Source organism: Strix aluco, chromosome 17 (assembly GCF_031877795.1).
Source record: "Strix aluco isolate bStrAlu1 chromosome 17, bStrAlu1.hap1, whole genome shotgun sequence".
In the NCBI taxonomy this organism is placed as follows: Eukaryota; Metazoa; Chordata; class Aves; order Strigiformes; family Strigidae; genus Strix; species Strix aluco.
In genome coordinates, this window is record NC_133947.1 from 10,905,941 (window position 1) to 10,925,834 (window position 19,894).

The 19,894-nt window shown below is 52.2% G+C and overlaps 1 protein-coding gene across 1 annotated transcript; it reads left to right on the plus strand.

The window, feature by feature from the left end:
• The first annotated feature begins 7,940 nt into the window (after positions 1 to 7,940).
• On the plus strand, positions 7,941 to 16,931 carry LOC141931365 (thyrotropin-releasing hormone receptor-like). Its single transcript, XM_074843386.1, has 2 exons — positions 7,941 to 8,726; positions 16,551 to 16,931. Exons 1-2 carry the CDS (start codon positions 7,941 to 7,943, stop codon positions 16,929 to 16,931), a joined length of 1,167 nt encoding a protein of 388 aa, XP_074699487.1.
• The last annotated feature ends 2,963 nt before the right edge of the window (positions 16,932 to 19,894 follow it).

A 19,894-nucleotide genomic window follows, 5' to 3' on the forward strand; every position in this document is an offset into this window, starting at 1 on the left:
TCTGGCCTCTGGATGCAGGAAGGCGGTCGGACATGGCTGCGCTGCCACGTGCTCCAGCTGGGCACGTCACGCCACGGGGTGAGCCCCTGCGAGACCCCGCGCCCAGCGCGCACCGACGGCTGCCGAGGGAAGGACACGGTGTGCTGCCGTCAGCACACGGCGAGCACGGCCTGGGTGAAGCGTGAGCTAAAGAAGCTTGGGGGGGTTGAACTCAGACACCCCCTGTGCGTGTGCGGGCGCACTTGCTGCACGCAGCAGCGTCCCTCCCTCCCCGATGGCATTTTCCTACTGGACACCACCCACTCTGCACCAGAACGGAGAGCAGATGCCCCCGTGCAACCCTCCTGCCTCCAAAAGCCCTTTAGACACCCCTTTCTATCTCAGCCCGCTTCGTAGCCGAGCTAGTCAAGGGGAAGCAAGCAAGAGATCGCAGGACTTCAGTAACCTTCTCCTATCCCACCCAGACTTGGCTCCTGCCATTTTTGTACCTCCTGGCAGGAATGCTTTGGAGGAGGCAAGTGGCAGCCCATGAACTCCGCTGGTGCCCAGTGCCGTGAGCGCCGTCAGTGGGACCCGCTCTGTGCACAGGTACCCCCTGCCCCCGGGGCGGCCGTGCCAGCACCCCCAGCCGCCTCCAGCCCCGGGAACCCAGAGCAAGTGGAAAGCACAACCCTGCCAACGCCGCCTGTACCCAAAGCAAACGCAAAGAGAGCCTGGGGCTGAAAAATATAAAGCAATCTATTTACATAACAACAATAAAAAAACCAACTAAACTACAAATCTTCTATTCATCTTCCCTTCAGCCCCGCCAGCGTGTCCAAGTGCCCTGCAAGAAAAGCAAGTGGCACGGTCAATTCAGGTAGACTGCTGATGGTCATGGTATTTGCCACAGCCCTGGGACACGCTTGGGAGAGCAGGACTCTGCCACCAGTGCTAAGCCCTGGCTGGGCTTAGGGTTGGACTTGGGTTGCCTGGCCCTAAGGAATCGCTCGCTTCCCAAAGCGGATGGGTGGGTGCTCAGGGCAGCGCGGCGGTGGTGGTTGTACCACCAGAACGAGGGGACCGAGTGCTGTGTCCCTGCAGTGGGGCCCACCCACCCCAGCCCCAGCCCCAGCCCGGCAGCAGGCAGCCCACCCTCACTGCGGACAGGGAATGGGGAGCACGTGCCTGTACTGCTGCTGGTGGGTCTATGTCCATCTCCTCTTCCCTATCCATCTCCTCCTCCACTTCCATCTTCTCCTCCCCCTGCTCTTCTACTTCCATGTCCTCCTCTGCCGCTTCCCTGCTGCTGCCTGGTGTTCCTGCAGCCTCAAGCACAAGGTTCCACACCCTAAGTCGAAAACCAAGCAGAAAAGTCCATTGGTGGTGCCCCGGCCAGCCGAGCGCAGCTGTGGGACAGGGGGCTCGGCACCCCTGCCCCCTCTCACTGCCCAGGGAGAGCCGTGGGGTGATGGGGCGCTGGGCACATCCCCAGCAGGAGCTGGCTGGAGGCTGGGTGGCTCCTTGGCCACCGGCACCTACCGGTCCAGATGGATGAGGACCTGCAGGTGGTGGACCTTGTGCTTGTGGCACTTTAGCAGCTTGGGAAGCGGCAAGGGCTTGACGATCTGCAGGAGAACAGAGGGCAGGGTTGAGTGGACTTGCTCCCTGCCCCATGGGGCGCCGGGCACAGACCCCGGTCCCACCACGTGCAGACCCCGTCCCCACCGCGTGCAGACCCCATCCCTGTGCATCTCTTGACGCCCAAATGCTCCTTACTCTGTTCAGGCAGCTCTTGGTGTCCGTGCTGCTCTGTGGGCAGGGCACAGCTCTCATGATGTAGCCTGGAAAGGGGCAGAAGAGGCACCGGCTCAGGCTCTGGGCAGAGCCCAGCTGGGCCTGGTGAGCATCCCTCCGGCACAAGCCCTGGACTCCCCCGAGGATGTGTCCCCCCAGGCAGGGATGCTCGATTTCAGCAGGGGATGAGCGGCCCAGAAGGGCTTCTCCCAGCCCGGGGCCTTGCAGGGTTGGCTGAAGAGCGTGAGCCAAGCTCCCGGCCCCCCGAGCTCCCCAGAGAGGGGTCCCCACCCCGCACCATCCCTGCACTGCCTGCTCCAGCCTGCCCGGGCAGTGACAGGTTGCTCACCTCTGTGGAGAGCGCCCGCAGCTCTGGCAGCACAGGGATCCTCTTCTTCTTCAGGTGCCACCGAGATGGCAGCACCCGAGCGGGGATGAGGCGTGGGGATCTGGGGACAAGGGCTAGGCTGGGAGCAGGGCAGAGGGGCTGCTGGCAGGGCAGAGGGTTGCTTGGTCTGTGCCCGTTGCCAGGCACCGGAACCCACAGCTGGTACACGGGCCGTGACATCCCACGGTTCTAATCACATCAGAGCTGCAGTGCCAGCTGTGCAGGGGGGTGACAACACCTTAAGGGGCTGCAACTTCACGGGGTACATGGGGGAATTTTTACGTTAGCCCTCGAGATGAATTAGACACACTTCTGTGCTGAAATATAGAAGTGAATGGCTGAAACACAGAACTGACTGAACAGTGCGTTGGGCGCAGTCCTGCCGCCATCAGTGGTCCTTCAAGGAGTCTGCAGATCTGCGTCACGAGCAGATCCCTTGTACCCACTTGCCCCAGCACCCGTCCCTGAGCGGTTGCATGGCGGGGCCTCAGCCCGGCCGTGGGTCCATCCCCCAGCCCAGCTCTGCTGCCCCAAGGTGGCCCCTGAGCGCTCCCAGCCCAGGATGGCTGCAGGACTAAGCTGGGGCTGTTTCTGCTTCTCATCCCCAAGGGAAACCCCACTCCCTCGCAGGCAGTCCTGCTCTTTCTGCCACCCTGCTGCCAGCCAGCTCTCGTGCTTTGAGCCCAGAGGGCAACTGAGCGCCACGCAGCAACTGAGCGCCACGCAGCCCTTCGCTCGCCTCTTCCCTGCAGCGCTGGGAAGGAGAAAATCAGTCAAAAGCTTTCGAGAAACTTTTCATAGGGGGTCACCACTGTAGCCCTCTCCCCTGATGCCCCAAATCCCCACCACTCACTCAAACCAAGACACATCCAAAGCGATTTTCTTCTAGACTGTTACTCTGGAACAGGTGTAGGCAATTTTGACAGAACTTCTCCCTCCTTTGTCTTTCTGATCAAGCAATAACTGCTGTTTTTAACAGACTGACTCATACCACATCTCTAATAGCACTTATCCACCCTCTGGCTGCTTTACAGAGCCCCTGAGCACCTTCATGTCTGCTCCACACTGAGATGTAGGGGTGCAGATGTGGGAAGCACTTCCCCATGATCTCTCACAATTCAAAATTTGGAGTTCCCCAGGGCCCAAAATCCAGCCCCCCAAAACCACTTGTGGCCTCTTCGTGATTCAGCTTCTCCACATTCACCAGCACTATGTGGGTGCAGCCTCTGTGTCCCAGCTCTAACAGTAGAAGTTTTATGGGTTTAATATTTGTAGGTTATGAAGCACCAGAGAATGGAGAGGTGTTTATCACAGATTGGGTAAGAGGATCACTTTATTCCAGCTTTGTTTATTAAATATGCGAAGCCTCAGAAGTCTTTTCTGCCCATAGGACTAAATGAGTTGCCCAGGAGTGTGGGGAGATACTGAAGCTGTCACTGAACTTCCTGAGCACCCAGCCCGGGAACAGTGTTGTTAACCCAGCCACAGGGCTGCACAGCCACCCCGTCCTAGAAACAGCCCCCCCCCCAGCCAACGCCCAGGGACATGGCCATTCCCATTTGGAAAGCCCCAGAAAAATTAGGACTTCTCCTTCCTGATGTTTCAGGCAGTGGGTGATGGCAGGTATTTGCAGAGAACAGTGACTTGAGGTGATACCAGCGGAGAAGGAAATGCAGAAGTATATTAAAAGAACCTAACACGAAATGTTAGTTGAAAGAATCAATGTCTTTGACCATCAAAATATTTAGATTTAAGTCAAGCTGGAAGAAAATACTTTATATAAGTGGCAAGCTGATTGGCCTCATCTTAAAGAAATGCTTCAGTCAACATCCTGAATGTTATAGCTACCGAAGGAGTCTATAATGGAAAATGTTAACCAGCTGTCACAGCAAACCATACCATTTTGACAACGTGTAGGAAATATCACCCAGGTGTGTGCATTGAGCATAGACAGATCCCCTCATCCCCAGCCTTGCCATGGACACACAGATTAGCTCAGGGACTCGGGCAGGACAAGCTGCTTCAGCCGGGAGATTTAACACCATTGTTATTGCTGTGCTAATAACTACTGAATTGTCAGCGCCACGGAGCAAAGCATCGAGGGAAATAATTATCTGTAATGATCCTACACAATGTTCTAGGTTTGAACCAAAACAAAAACTTGTTTCAGTCTCTTTGGGAGTTTGATTTGCTTTTGTTTCCTGATCCTACAAAGCCAATTCCTGGAATGGGTTGGAGGAAGCAGATGAACCTCAGGTTCCTCCTCAGGACATTTACCCAGGGTTTGTGCCTTCTCCTCTTCCACATGCAGTGCCACCACGCTGGCAGCTTGCCCACCCTTGTGTTGCAGTCAGGGATGTGCCAGGAATAAGGTCTTTGCCCGTCTGGAACAGCTGCTCTGCTGCTGGGCACAACTCAGGGCTTGCAGGATTGTTAACAGACAGGCATGAGCTTCAGGGCTCCATGGGGCTGTGTGGCCACATGATGCTGCTGAATGCCACATCTAGTGCCTGGACCCACAAATAAAGGTGAGGAAAGGGGAAACATCATCTCATGGTTTGAACAGAGGACTAAGTTGGAAGCTGGATCTCATTTTCAGCTCTGCTCTTGCTCAGCTGAGAGTTCTCAAGGGATTGAAAAGTCTCGAATCCCCATGAAAAGCAGAGAGAGCCAAGGATGTGGCTGTCCTGCAAGTGCCCATCCCCTCAGAACTGAAATTATTAAATGCAATCTTTTGGTGTTTGGGAGGTATTTCTGTGTCTTTCTAAAAGCCTGTGGGAGATTTTGTCATGGTGAAATCGTGCTTGGAAGCAGTGTCCTGTCAGGTATGAACCCAAGCAGGAATGTCACATTGTGCTCTGGCATGGCAAGGCGGCTTCAGCCAAGGTATGGCCATATCCCAGGAACAGGAGGGTCTTCTCCCTTGGGCAGATGCTGTGAACACCTTCAGCTCCCAGCAAGTCCATACAGTTGTTGGAGGACAGGATTTACAGGAGTGAGAATCCCAAATCCTCTGTAAGGTGAAGGAGGAAAGGGAATAGGAGAGGAAGGGCAGATATTTGGGGAAAGATCCTCCCTTTCCTCCCATTTGAAATAAATATTGTTTTCCATAAACTCATGAAAAGCAGGCATTAATGATTGTATTTCTGAGGCCTCAGCTGTCTTTGCCACAGTCTGCATCTGGAGGACCCCCAGCATCACTATGATACAGCAGCAGCCTGATGAACTGCTGGAAGCCTGTCCATGTTAGAGTCACTCCAGAGCAGTGAAGTATGCAAACCCTTGAATTATGTGAGCAAATACACATGCCCACACTCCCCATCCTTCCCACAAACACGTGCAATAAGGTTAAATCGTGTCATTACTCATTTATGTCCTGTTACGTGCTGCTTCACAACTAACTCAAGTGCCACAAAGTAGTGGAGGCTGGTTTCTGACCACCACGATCCTCAGAGCTGCCAGCACTGACCGTCTGCTGAAATAACTGCGTGCTGACCACAATGACCAGTATGCAGGAATAGGATATTTTTTCAGCTTGGAGAAGGGCCAAGGCAGATGGGAGCAACAGTGGGACTGGGGGCAACTTCAGAGAGGGATAATGTATTGCAGCTCTGCTAATGACACAGGATAAAACAGCCGTTATGCTGCACTCGTAATAACCAGGCTGTGTTCTTACCAGAGGACAGCGATGCTGATTAGTACGGATAATTGCAGTAGTGCCTTTTGCCTGACAGCTCCTCGAGCCTCTCAAAGAAGTGTGTGATGGATGCCATCAGACTGGTCCTTACGCAGAGGTAGGTGATGGGTATTTCTGCAACACATGCTGGAACGGCTGCGAGCAGGAGCGCTCGGGTCGCAGGCTCCCGATGAGAGGTTGCAGGATGATGCAGAGAGAGAAGCAGGGGAATTCGGGCAGTTGGGATGACTAAAGGGGGCATTGCCTGACTCCTGAAGAGGTGACAGCCAACTCAAGTAGATGAATGCAGCCACAGAAGAATGCAGTATCATTAAACAGCTGTAATCTCTAGGGGGATTTTAAAGTGCATGCACTTTTAAAAAGTGGGAAAATTAGACAAAAGTGCAGCCTGGAGAGGTCTGGAGGTCAGGGATGGGACCTGCTGTGCCTCCCCAGCCTGGGGCTGTAGGGCAGAGCTGCGGGGCTGGCCCTGGTGCAGGCTGCAAGCAAAGCCCTAAGGAAAGCAAATGGAAAGAGAATATTTGTCCTTTATAACTTTATAACCAAAGGTGAATGAAATGTCATGGGAGGGAGTGAAAAACTGCAAGGATTGTCCTCTGTGGAGCCAAATGGAGGCATAAGGCTTCCCGGAGGAAAGGGGAAAATATTTATTTGCCACAGCAAGCGCGAGCTTGGGGCAGACTGCTGCTCCCTGAGAGCATGGAGCTGTGGCAAAAGGCATTTTATCCACCCAGACAGCCCAGGCTTAGAAATTTGCCCATGAAACCCTGGACTTGACTCACCCAGCATGAGGACGATCCTTCACATTTTGGATATGCGCCTCAGTGTCTGGGATTAATGAGGCAACTCTGCTTCTAATTGAAATCTAATCTAATAAAGAAGCAAGTTTTTGCCGTGTCCTTTCCTCCACTTCGCAGGTTAGGGGACCCTTGGCACTTTATCTCTGCAAACAAAATTGCTCTTTAAATTTGAAAATGCATTTTCTGACAGGCTGTGGAGACGTCAGGAGCAAGCATGGAGCTGGCAGCAAATTCTGGCTACTGCTGACTGCCAGGTAGATACTGAATCTCCCAGCCTGACCAATGGGTAGATACCGGATCTCCCAACCTGACCATCAGGAAGAAACCAGATATCGCAGCCTCATTGTTGGGGAGATACGCGGGATCTCCCAGCGCTGGGGTGAGCCTCCCCTCAAAGGAGTGACATTGATGTGCTTGTTTGGGACAGGGGTGGCGACAGGAAAGATGACACAAGGACGTCGCTACCTCGTATTTAATGACCCCCAGGGAAGGATCTTGTCTGCCCCAGCCCAAAGGAAGCAGGAAAGGCCATGGGTCTTCATGGCATCGCCCTGGTGCCATCCTCCTGAGGATGAGGAAGGAAGGACCCTTCATCCTCAACTCCCCTTGCCCGGGGGGACACGGTATGCAGCCTGTGGCTCGGCTGGGGACACAAGGCACCCACAGTCCCAGGTCCTGGAGTAGACCCACTCGTTGCTGGGGTGCTTTCAGCCCCTGCGCCTCTCCACGCCCGGGGTCTCCAGCCTGCCACCCTCATCTTCTGCCTGGGCTCCTTCCTCCTCCTCTTCGCCTCAGCGGTGCGCTAGGACCCGCCGGGCGCAGGCGCGGGATGCGGGCGGGAGGTGAATGGGGGGTCCCGGGGGCTGAGGGAGCCCTGGGGGGTCGCGGGAGGTCCTGGGGAGGTCACGGTGGTTCCCGAGGGTCCCGGCGGCTGGGGGAGGTCCTGGAGGGTCCCAGGTGCTGGAGGTCCTAGGCGGTCCTGGGTGGCTCCCGGGATTGGGGGGGGGGGGGGGGGGGTGGGCGCTCTCCTGGCCGCTCTCCGCCCCTCCCGGCGGAGGCTCGGCGGGGAATTTTGCAGGGGAGGTGGGTGTAAGGAGCCGGGCGGCTGCAAGACTTGGGGTGAATGGTGGAAAAAAAGGGGAGGGAGGAGCCGGGGCGGGCGGGAGGGCGGGGAGGGGGCGCGGAGGGCAGCGGGGCGCCGCGGCTCCCGGCTCCCCCCCTCTCCCCGCTCCCCGCCGCAGGGTGCGCGGAGCTCCGCCGGGGAAGGCTTTGGGGACCGATGGAGAACGGCTCGGCCAGCCCGGGAGCCGCGCTGGGCGGCAGCGGCAACCAGACCCTGGGCAGGATGCCCCGGCAGCCCCTGGAGCTGCAGGTGGTCACCATCCTGCTGGTGCTGCTCATCTGCGGGGTGGGCATCGCGGGCAACGTGATGGTGGTGCTGGTGGTGCTGCGCACCAAGCACATGGTGACCCCCACCAACTGCTACTTGGTGAGCCTGGCGGTGGCCGACCTCATCGTGCTGCTGGCGGCCGGGCTGCCCAACATCTCGGAAGTGGTGGCTTCTTGGGTGTACGGCTACGCTGGCTGCCTCTGCATCACCTATTTGCAGTACTTGGGCATCAACATCTCTGCCTGGTCCATCACCGCCTTCACGGTGGAGCGTTACATCGCGATCTGCCACGCCATCAAAGCGCAGCTCCTGTGCACCGTGTCCCGCGCCAAGCGCATCATCTCCTCGCTGTGGCTCTTCACCTCCCTCTATTGCCTCATGTGGTTCTTCCTGGTGGACACGACCCAGGTCACCTTCTCAGATGGGGCACAGGTCAGCTGTGGCTACCGGGTCTCCAGAAGCCTTTACATGCCCATTTACTTTTTGGATTTTGCTGTCTTCTATGTCATCCCCTTGGGGCTGGCAACTGTCCTCTATGGCCTCATCGCCCGCATCCTCTTCATGAGCCCCCTGCCCACCACCCCGCAGCACTCCTGCCTGGGCTCCACGCACCAGGGTGGCTCCCTCAAGCTCTCCTGCCGGGGCAACAAGGGGGCCCTGGGCTCCCGCAAGCAGGTAGGGGCTCCCCACCGGGCCGGGGCGTGCTGGGCTGCAGGCAGCACTGTCGGGGCCTCAGTGCTTTGAGGGACATTCTGGCAGGGGATGGGGGCCCCCAATATTTTGTTTCCCTTTGTGGGGGGAGTGGAGAGGGTTGGTTTGCTGCACAGAAGCCCCCCTCCAAGCTGAGTTGGGGTCTGGCAGCACAGATGGGCCCCCCCTGCATTCGCTGAGCTCGGCAGACCAGGACAGAGCTCCAGCATCTCTTGGGAGAGGCAGGAGTGCAGGGGTGTTTGCTGGATATTTAATTACTGATTGCCTCCCCGAGGAGGGGAGTGCTGGGTCACATTATGGGGACTCACCTCCCAGGCAGGGTCCTGGGCAGGTGACCCCAGATTTAGAGGAGCAAAGGCAGGGGAGAGCTGGAATGAACCCCTGCCCTTCGAGCCCAGCCCTGGGCTGCAGCCCCCGGTCCCTGCAGCTGCGGAAGGCACCTTGGTGTCACAGTGGGTGTTTGCCTCTCGGTGACTCCTCTGTTATTCAGCTGCCTGCTTGCTCCCCAGCTACTTCTCCTCCCACCTCCTGCCCATGTTCCTCCTCTTTCTCTGTCCACATGGACAATTACTGTCTCTTGCCCCATCTCCTTGGACAGGTCAGCATCTGGACATGGGACACTCTTGCCTGCTCTCTGGCCATTTTCAGGAGACCATCCCATTCTGGTGTCAAACTTTGCATAGGCAGAGCCATAGGCTATTTTAAAGGAAAGGGCTGAACCTGGCAGTCTGGCTTAAGTCCCTGAAATCACCAGTTCTGTTTTGATTTTGAGTGAGCAGGAGTAGTGATTTCCAGACAACCTGAAATAGGCTTCAGCCTGTCTTAAAGTCCTTGTTTTCCCAACTCAGTATCTTATTGCTGAACTGCACAGGAACCTCCATTCCCCAGGAGAGACAATTCAGTCACAGAGGGGAAGCAAACAGCCCAGAGAACGTGTATTTCTTCATGAACTTCTAAGTCTTTCCAGTTCAGCTTTTTCTCCCTTTTGCTCCAGCACAGAAAGGTTTAAAGCAAGTCTTGACTTCTGCAAAAGTACTTGCCTGCTCTCCCAGGGTCCACTGGCTGCTGCGGGAGCCTCGAGCAGGGTGTTCGGCAATGAGGTCTCTACAAGGCAGTACCTAAAGGTCTGGGTCGATGGCCCCTTCCTTCCAGAGCAGCCACTGCAGGGGCTGTGCTGCTCCCCCCGCGGTGCTGTGCTGTGGAGCGGCACACAGCGTGCTCCAGCATCATTAGGACAAGTGGCTGAGGCCATTAGTCATGATGGGTGCTCCAGCTCCTGGAAACATCTTGTGCTTGCTTTTCTGTTACACTGGGAGTTTTCTTGAGGTCGTCATTGCCTTCTGAAATATCTTAGCATGTAAAGATTTCCCCTAGCCGGCCTGACATCTCAGAGCTGGCATCATTAGGAATAAAGATGCACTGAGTTCTTAAATTGTAAAGCAGTTTCCCAGGGCTTCCAGTTATGGTTTGTTGAATGCTTCCTCCTGATTTCACACCAGCAGCTCTTGAAAGCAAGCTATGTTGAGAGTGATGGAGGAAGAAACCTCAGCTGTGCCACCGGTGGCATGTGGGCTGGGTGGTTGACACACAGGTTGGTGGCTGTCAAATGGATGCGACGCTGCACCCCAGGGGTGGCTGCAATACAGGTTTTTCCATAAACATCTTCCACAAGTTGGATGTGACATAGGACATGATTGTGTCATTTTATATATAAACATAGGGACTGTCCATAAAATCGGAGGGGCAAAAACCAGGATCTGGGAGTTCAACTTTAACCATTTGATTCATTGCTGAGGGGATCTGCTGGATGCTTGGTGCAGAAATAAGTTATCTGTGCACCAAAGCCAAGTAAAACCACATAGCTATTTTGACAAGAGTTTTGGGCAGTGTGAACAGGAGTGCTTGGAGCATAAAGAATCCAGATGCTGTCAGAGCATCTACCTGAGCACTGCCTGAAATCCAGCCAGAGGTTTTTGCTGGCGGTGCAATGGATTGAGGAACAGGAGCTGCAGTGAGTCATGATTCTGTATCTAGTTATGAGGGAAAAACAACAACCTGACCACCCAGGGAGGAAAGAGGCCTCCGGACACCCCAAGGGGTCAGCACTGGATTCTGCCTGGAATTTGGCTCCCTGAGCAGGGGCAGCCAGGGCCGCAGGAAGGATATTTTCAGGGAGATGCTGCAACATGCGGGAGCCCGGAGGGGTGGTGGGCACAGAGCAGAGGGGAAGTGTGGGCTGAGTGCTGAGGAATGGGCAAATCATTAAGAAAAGGATTTTAATGTGATCAAAAAGGTAGCTGAATCCATTCATGCCAGCAGAGCTGGCAGATGGAGATGCTGGATAGAAGGGGCTTAAAAGCGAGCGCAGAGGAGAGCATTCCCATGACCAGTGGGGCCACCAGTGGCACATGTGGGTGACCAAGACAGAGGTGTATGTGCCCATGTGAAGGGGCAGGGCAGTTTCCAGGGGGACTATGGCCCCCCCGGCACCCCCAGCACCTGGGTCTATGAGACACCTCACCAGCTTGGCTTTAGCAAAGGTGCGAGAGAGGCACAGAAGGGACCTGGGTGCTCTTCTCCAGGCGAGGTTCACCTCCAAGGAAATCAATGGCAAACCACTCCCCCCATGCATTGGGCAGGTACGAGCCCTAAAAGGGAACAGCTTGGACACCAGTGTCCTGTGTCATCTTCACCAGAAGAAAGGTTTCCTCTCTGATTTTCTGATAGCCATGGCATCACTGCCCTCAAAGCCAGAGGAAACCTGCCAAAAGAAGAAACACAGATGGATCTCAACTCAGACCGCTGGATACTTCTTTGCAATAGCTGATGCTGACTGAGGAGCTCATAAGCTTATAAGTTTCCTTGCATCACCCGTGGCCAGGATGGAAAGGGCAGCCTGACAGGTAATGCTATCAACATCTCGTGCTCTCCTGAGGAGTGCTGGCAGCCCTTCAAAATGTCACCAGGAACTTCCATGGGGGCCCTTGGTAAAGGGTCTTGTCCTGAGCATCAGAAGTGAGGACACAGCATCAGAAACTGCTCTAATAACCAATGCTGGTGGTCTCCAATCTGACAGGGTGATGAGGAGGCTGTGGAAGTGATGCCTGTGCTACCAGTGGGGAAAACTGAAGCGAGGGTGCAGCTTCTTTAAAATGCAATTGTCACATAGACTAAACCACTAAAGACACCATTAGAAATCACACTTGCAAGTTTGGTCCAAACCAGCAATAGTGTTGCTGTCTGACAGGCCTCACATGTGCAGCGAGAGCTTCACAAGACCCTGCAGACAGCAGGTTGTGTCCCAGTGATGTGGCAAACCTGGACCCCAGCCCTGCAAACACCTTTGAGTTTGTTGGGGTGATGGTGTACAAGCATCTGCCAGATTCTCATCACAGACCAGTGGTGTGAGGGTAGTTTGGCTCCCAGAGGATCTGTCAGCCAGGAGAGCAGAGCGGGGTGGGAGGGAGGGTGTTGGGTGTGTGTAGCTCAGGTGGTCCTGCTGACCACCCACCACAGGGTACAGGCACACAATGCTCCTCTTCCTCCTCTGGCCTCTATGGTCAGAGGGGAAGTGGCTCTTCCAGGCCCCATGCCCAGAGTCCCCTGACCAAAAGGGGCTATTGTTTTTTTCTCTCTTGCCTCTAAAGAGCCAGGATGGTTGGGGGCGTTTGGCTGTGGAGATGCGGAGTTTGGAAATTAAATTCTCACTGTGTGCTCCTACGCAGGCCCAGCGCTGCACAGCTTGCTTTTCAGAGCATGAAGATGCTGCTGTTCCCTCGCTGGTGCCTCTAAAACACGTACGTCCAGAGCAGGACAACACAAGGCGGGAGGTTTTGCTGTATTTATTACCTAGAGAAGCAAAGCACCACAGGTACAAACACCAGCCACCTCCAAGCACGTATTTCACCTGTCGGAGAGGGACCACTAGAGGGAGTGGATCCCTTAAAAAACGATGCTGCAGCTCAGGATGGTGGTGCCTGGACAAGGAGGGGTGACACTGACTGGGGAGAAGCGTCTGTGGCCTCGGGGAGGGACAGGGGCAGAGGCTGGACACAGCGCTGCAAGAGGAGATGCGTTGGAAGGGCTGTGCAGGGGTGAAAGATGCTGACCACCTCGTATGGAGTGAGAATGACGCTCAGTGTGGGCTTGCTCTGGGAGTTACACCAGGCTTGGCCCACGGAGGTGCCTGGTGGAAGATGAGCTGCCCTTTAGCTTTGGCATAGGGACCCAGGATGTAGTCAGGGGTCTGTACAGCAGATATCCTCGGCCACCCAGCAACAACACTGGCTTACGTGCTCAAAAGTGGCTTTCCGCTAAATACCAGTTGTTCTAGTAAAACATCCCCTTCTGTGTACAAACTTTTGCCTTGCTTCTATCCATAGCTCCTTTACAGCTGTTGTGTGCACACACTATGCACAACAGAGTTGTTGCAAAACACTTGTCGGAAAAATTGTCCCTGAGCTGGTGTTTCCCTGAGGAATGGTTTGAGGCTATAGCAAAACTCTGCTTTTTTTGGGTGCAGCTGTTTTTTGGGGGCCATAATGCAGAACTACTCCAGTTAGCAATAAATGTCCCAAGCTCTCCTCGGTGCTGATTAGGTTCATTTTTCACATGAGCACCAGAAGTAAGTTCATAGCACTTCAAGTGTGCTACAGTCGCCTCAGCAAGGTAGAGTGAGGAAAGGCATGGAGACAGGTTTCAGCTGTGCATGCAGACGATGCTGGAGATTTCTTTCCCCACGGTGGAGATGTGAGAGTGAGTTTGGGATAGATTGTTAGGTTTTATCCAGAGGAGACATCCTGTGTTGACATAACTTTGCTGAAGATGCACCCAGGAGAACACAGTCCGTATGGATGGTTGGCTTTAAAAGGCAAATTTCAATCTTACAGCAAGGTCAGGGCAGGGCTGCCCGTCCCAGCGTGTGGTCTGGATGCAGCACCCTCGGGGAGCACTGAAGGCATTTAGTGAGATAGAGGTAATATCCTCATGGTGCTGTTTCCAGATGGCTTCACCTCCCAGGACAAAGACAGCTTTTCCACAGGGCTGTAGGATGCGTGGCAGGAAGCACTCTTTGGATGACAGCACTCTGTGGTCTTCTGCGGTCCGGAGGGAGGTGTTGGGGGCTTGCTTGGGCAGGAGCCAGGCGAGCGCTCGAAGGCACTGCCTGCATTCCCATAACAACCAGCCAAAAAACAGGGGCAGTTATGGCTAAAAAGCAGATGAATCACTGGTTCTTTTCCAGACTACATTTCTTTTGGTCTCAGAAAGGACCAGAATGAGCTTACTTTTCAGCCTTATTAGGATACAGTCCCCCGGCATTGTCACTCAGATGCAGAGTTCAGATCACTCTTCACAAACATTGTGGGTTTCTGAACAGTAAAACAAGGCAGGGTTACAACAGTCGAAAAGCCAAAGATGTTTCACTCTCAGGAGACAGCACATGAGCCGTATTAATGTGTTAGCTTTAAAGGAGAGATTTCAGCCATGCAGAAACCTCCTGGCCATAAGGGACACCTGCCAGAGAGCAGAGCTAAGTGTATGAAAGCTCAGGGATTTATTCAACCCAGCCCTGCGGGGGTAACTTTGCATCTCGGGAACTGGGACAACTGCTGAGTGAGGAGTGCCTGTGTCTCAGTGAGGACCTGCAGAGGTGTGGGATCTTGCAGCAATCCTGCTGCCTAGGACTGCTGAAGTTGATGGAAAGACTCCCACCAACCTTGCCCCCAAGACAGCCCTTTAACATGGACCCTTCCAGGCAGGACAGGGACGTGTTCAATCTCTGCATGGGATGGAAAAGCACAGAGCCTGCCCTCATCTCCCAGGAGGAATAAACTGCTCAGTAGGGGGGAATTAAATTCTGACTGAAATGGTACTTAGGATCACTTAAGCTGAGGAGATGGCTGCATTCTGCTGTAAGGTTCAGCTATTAGCACAGTTTTGTTCAGATCAACTTCATTCAGGTTCTTGGAAAATAAACCTCAGATTCATCAAAAATATGGCAAAAGCAATTCTCTCTGCAAACCTGAGAAGTGAGTCTGTGGAAGGCAGCAGGCTGGCTGAATGCTCCATCGCTGCCGTGTCTATTCGCTTAGATGCTTAGAACACAGGTCCCATCCATATGCACTGCTCATGTGGCATACGGTGTTGAAGCAAAATCTGCTCCTTCCTGGGCTGATCTGGTATCTGGGAGCAATCTGCTCCCAGGTCTTGCAGTACAGATGACAGCAATACTGTCTCACTGCTACTGTCAGGATGCTCTTTCCCTTGGCAAGGGGTGGCCAAGCCTGAACTGCCCTGCCAGCCTTGGTGGAGGCAGCGGCTACAACCATGCTGGTACGTAGAGATTTTGATCATGGTCAACTGTGTGCCAAGCAGCTGCTGTCCACTCCCAGCCTATCTGTTCAGGAGTATTTCTATGAACCAGATTATGCCCCCAGCAGTTGCACGCTAGATAGGGTGGCTTGAAACCAGAGGTTTGTGAGACAGCTCTTGCCCTTCTGCATCCAGCCAGCCCTTGTAAAAGGCATTGAAAAGCTCCAAAGCTGCCTTTTACTGACAAATCTTGTACAATCTCTCATTTGGGCAATGTCTTATTGCCAAAAGGCAGTAAACTGTGGCAGCAAACATGCTGCAGTCTTAGCAAGAGCCTCAGCACTCACTGTTATCACTGCAAGATCTTATTCTGGGAAGTGTCCTCACATTCCCATTAAACCACACACAGCAAAACACTTTTATTTCAGCCTCAGTTTGACAATAGTCCCTTTCTTGTAAGGAAAGCTTTGTTGCCACTACCAACCACCCCCAATTTCTACTCAAAGCATTACAGGAAGGCGTAGTTGCTTGTGACTAAGTAAAAAAAAACACTCCAAGAAAAGCTGAGAGACTGTGAATGTGATCTAAGTGCTTATTTCCCTGTCGAGAACTGGAGTCATTGCACAACTGCCTTAATATGCGTGTGGCATCAGTGTTTACTCATACTTTCCTCCTTGGAGACGTGTGTATTCTGTAAGTATTTGCTGGAGAATGATTGTCACCTACCAGAAATAGCTGTCAAAATTATTAGGATCTGGAGTTTCAGTACAAAAACCCATTTTCTTAAACGAGCTTGAGTCGAGCTGAGGGAAATTACTGCTCACTTCTGAATTCTCAATTTCTTCTTGTTCCTAATATGTTAGGTAGTACTTCCCTAGTGTGCTGCAAATTAAAATAACCCATACCAATTAGCTAAGTAACTCCCATATCAGCACAAGTAGGAATTTGTGTCAGACTCCAGGCAGTCTCCTCTGCTCTCAGTGCTGCTCTGTACTAGGAGCCTATCCCTGGGAACAGCATAGCTGGCATAGGAAACCAGAAGATCCTAGGCAGAGAGTTGAGTTTGGGAGTTTGGCACCCCCAGAGGTTAGGACGTCTTTTGCACAAATTATTTTCCCCATTGGTTTATTGCCATGTGCGATTTTCGAATTTGCTTTGTGGTACAGAAATTCCCATGATTATCCCAGCCCATTTCCAGGCTGGCGGATGCTTGCCCTAAAGAGCTTTACAGGCTCTTCAAATGGTAGGTGAAAACCTGTCATTTAAGGGGTTTATTTGTGCAAGGTTGTTTAATGAACAAAATGCATTCAGAGGAATAGCCCCATGGTTTGGGTGCCTATTTTGAATGTTTAAAGAGAGATAGAAGCAATATGTAGACTGAATTAGCTGTCTGCACCATTTCTCCAGGTGGGAAAGCTCTGCTGGAGGTTTAGCATCACATGACTATTTCTCTTTTTGCATATCCCCACTGTCAAGGTGACCAAAATGCTGGCTGTCGTGGTGGTCCTCTTTGCCCTTCTGTGGATGCCTTATCGCACGCTGGTGGTGGTGAACTCCTTCATGGACCCTCCATACCTGAACATTTGGTTCCTCCTCTTCTGCCGCATGTGCATCTACCTGAACAGTGCCATCAACCCCATCATCTACAACCTCATGTCACAGAAGTTCAGGGCTGCCTTCAGGAAGTTATGCAAGTGCAAAGAGAAGGGCGCTGAGAACCCTGTGCCATACACCGCCCCAGTGTACTACACTGCTATGAAGGACTATTCTCATGACAGCTCCGATCACAATGTTACTGAACAAGAAGATCTGAACAGCCTCCCTGCACCTGCAAGGAAGAACAAGCCTGCCAAATAAATCATGGGACCCTGAAACAACGCAGACAGTGGGAGCTATGTGGCTGCATGCACTGTGTTGGGAAAGTGCCAACAGAAATTGTTTTGGCATTGCAGGAAGCTTAACTTAATACCTCTCCAGGGCATTTAACAAAACAGATTGTTAGAGGCAAATTAATTTGCTTTTCCTTAATGCTAATTTATTCTTGTTTGGTGAAGTGTTAGGCACAGGTCAATGTTTAGCATCTTTAAAGAATCTGTAGTTAAATATAGCAGTGCAATGCCATTCTATATTATATGCAAGTGCAACTGTCTGTTGAGTTGGGCCAGAGTATTGAAAGGAAATCCAGTAAGAGAAGGGCGTTCAAGATAAAAAACCCCTCTTTCTCATGGACCAGTTTTCTTATAGGGTGAGATTCACCTACCCAAATTTACATGCCTATAACACAGACACCCCATGTGAGCAGCTCCTCTAGAGTCCTTTTAGAGCTAATGGGGACAATTAGGCACTTGCAGGAAGCAGCTCCTCTCATCTCAGCATAGTCCTCTGAGGAATACACATACCTGCTGAGATGAATGCCTCCCGAGATGTGACTATTTCTGACCACTGACCGTAAAGGGACTCTCTCAGGTGGAGACTCCTGCACCAGGAATAACTGAAGTTGGGTGTCATGAACCTCACCTCATGCTTCTGGAAATATTGCACTGCTGGTAGCACCTAAACCCAGAGTCCAGACCAGTTGGATTTGTTACAGAAAAATGCACAAACTAATAATGAGTGTTCCCTTAGGTAACAGTAATACTTCCAACATTGTGGTCTAAGCTTCTTTAGGATAATTTTCCCTTTTCTGTCCAAATTCCTCTAGTTGCTTCAGCTGGATACCGTAGCCTTGTCCTGTAAGCCCTGCTGTGGTGTAGCTGTGTGTTGCTCTCCATCCCAGCTACAGTTGCATTTCAATGGCAAGTGAAGCAATTCTCTTATTTCCTGAGAGTAATTTGTGGAAGTGTTTTGTGATAAGTGATGCACTGACTATAAGATATTAACAATACTCATTGCTGCTGTCATCTTGTGAACAAAGTGGATACTCATAAACTGCGGCATTGAAGAAACCAGCTCAAGGACACTTGCCCTGGACTTGCAAGAGACTCTCTGGACTAGGAGTAAAATGAAACAGATTACACAAGCCAAATAAAACAAGTATCAGCCACCAGTAACCCTCAAGTTACTGTAAAAAACTATTTGAACAGCCATTTCAGCCTCCCTAGTTAACACTGATTTTCACCAAACTATAGTGTCAAAAGATCTTAGAATTTTGCATCCACTTTGGAAAATATCTGTGTGATATCTTTAAGAGCACAAGATGTTAAGGAACCATTCTGCATCTTTGGGAAATCACTTCCCTGAGCAAGTCAAAACAAGACCTCACCTGCAACGGATGTGTCAGGAACTGTCCAGGACCTATTTCATTTTGTGTAGGGTGGCTTTGCATGTATGATTATTATATTGTGAGTTATTACACTATCTACTTTTCCCCCAAAATAACTGTAGGATGAGGGAAGAGAGCATTGGTTTTTGCAATTATTTGAAACTGTGTGTTTGGAATTTAAGGATTCATGCCATTTTTTGTGTTATTTTGCGTATATTGGGAATTTAGGAACAAAGTTGCTAAGAAAGTTCTGCACAGAGATTTGGGATTTGCTTCTTGAAGAAAATGGAAGTGTTTTTGCTATGATGTGAGAAAATTGTTACACTTAGCAAAAGAAACCAGGAAATGAAACAATTTGCTTGTAACAATCTTTTCTCTAGTGTAAGATTTTTTTTTCCCCATTGGAACATATTTTTCCTTAGCAGCTCAGAACAAGCCATTGATAAAAGCATCTGCATACAAACCAGAGCAGTAAGGATCAGGGTGCCTCAAAGTAACACACAGGTAGGGCACAGGAGGACAGGGAGCCCAGCTGCTGGTCCCCTGAATGTGACAAAATCCAGGGCTGAGGTTTGGATGTGTCAGCTCTTATGTGGGATGGGTTGAGGCTAACAGGAACTATTATTGCATAGCCCAGAGCTAAGCTGGGTTCTTCCAGTGCATCAGAGACATCTCCTCAAAACATGACAGCTTCTTCCCCTTAAGCCACTCCATGCCCTGTCTAACCAGCACAGGAATTAATTTTCTTCATCTTCACAGCCAAGTGTGGCTTGCAGCTCCCTGGGGCATGGGGCCCTGCGCACACAGGCACCTTTGGGTACACATGCCATAGCCAGCCCCGACAGCCAGAGACATACAGTGAGCAGCAAGACATCCTCTCCTTGGCCCTTTCCCTCCCTGCTCCCCAGCCAACTAATCTGTACAGCTATAAGGGGATGAGGGATGGCAAGGAAGGGAGGAGAAAATTAACCTTTCTTATCATTGCAGTAAACTGGTAACACCCTGTAAGCATGGTGGGGTTGGAGAGGAGGAGGAGGAAGAGCTGGGACTGTGGCTCTGCAGCCCCATGCTGTTTGCTTTGGTACAGTTACTAGATCATGGTGGCTGAGCAGAGCCCAGCTGCCCTCGGGGCTGGGGAGCTGAGGAGGATGGTGCCTCCCCAGGGCATCAAGAACAGGCAGCATCTCCTCAGGGATGGGCTGTCCTGCACTGCCAGCCCTTCACCCTGTAGCTTCACGTGCAGAGAACAACAGGAAAGTCAGCTTTGCCCTGAGGCCAGGTGGGAAGAGGATTTACTGCCCGAGCTTGGAAACCCACCTGCATCCTGACCTAAAGCATTTCTCAGGCATGGGATGGGCAGTTTGACAGATGGCCTTGATCTCTGCAAACCCAAGCAGCAGCTCAACTCTGAAGCATCTCCAGCAGGATCTTTTCCGCCTCCCCATCACATTTCCAGTCTTCACTGTTCCGCTTTATGCTTTTTTACCCCAGACAGAGACATCCTAAAAGCACTATTCTACTAATTAAATTTCAGCCCCAGGCCAACAGCTTGTTGGTA

Coding starts and splice junctions, on each gene's coding strand:
- LOC141931365 (XM_074843386.1), top strand. CDS start 7,941: ATGGAGAACGGCTCGGCCAGCCCGGGAGCCGCGCTGGGCGGCAGCGGC. Junction 8,727..16,550: donor CCCTGGGCTCCCGCAAGCAG/GTAGGGGCTCCC, acceptor CCCACTGTCAAG/GTGACCAAAATGCTGGCTGT.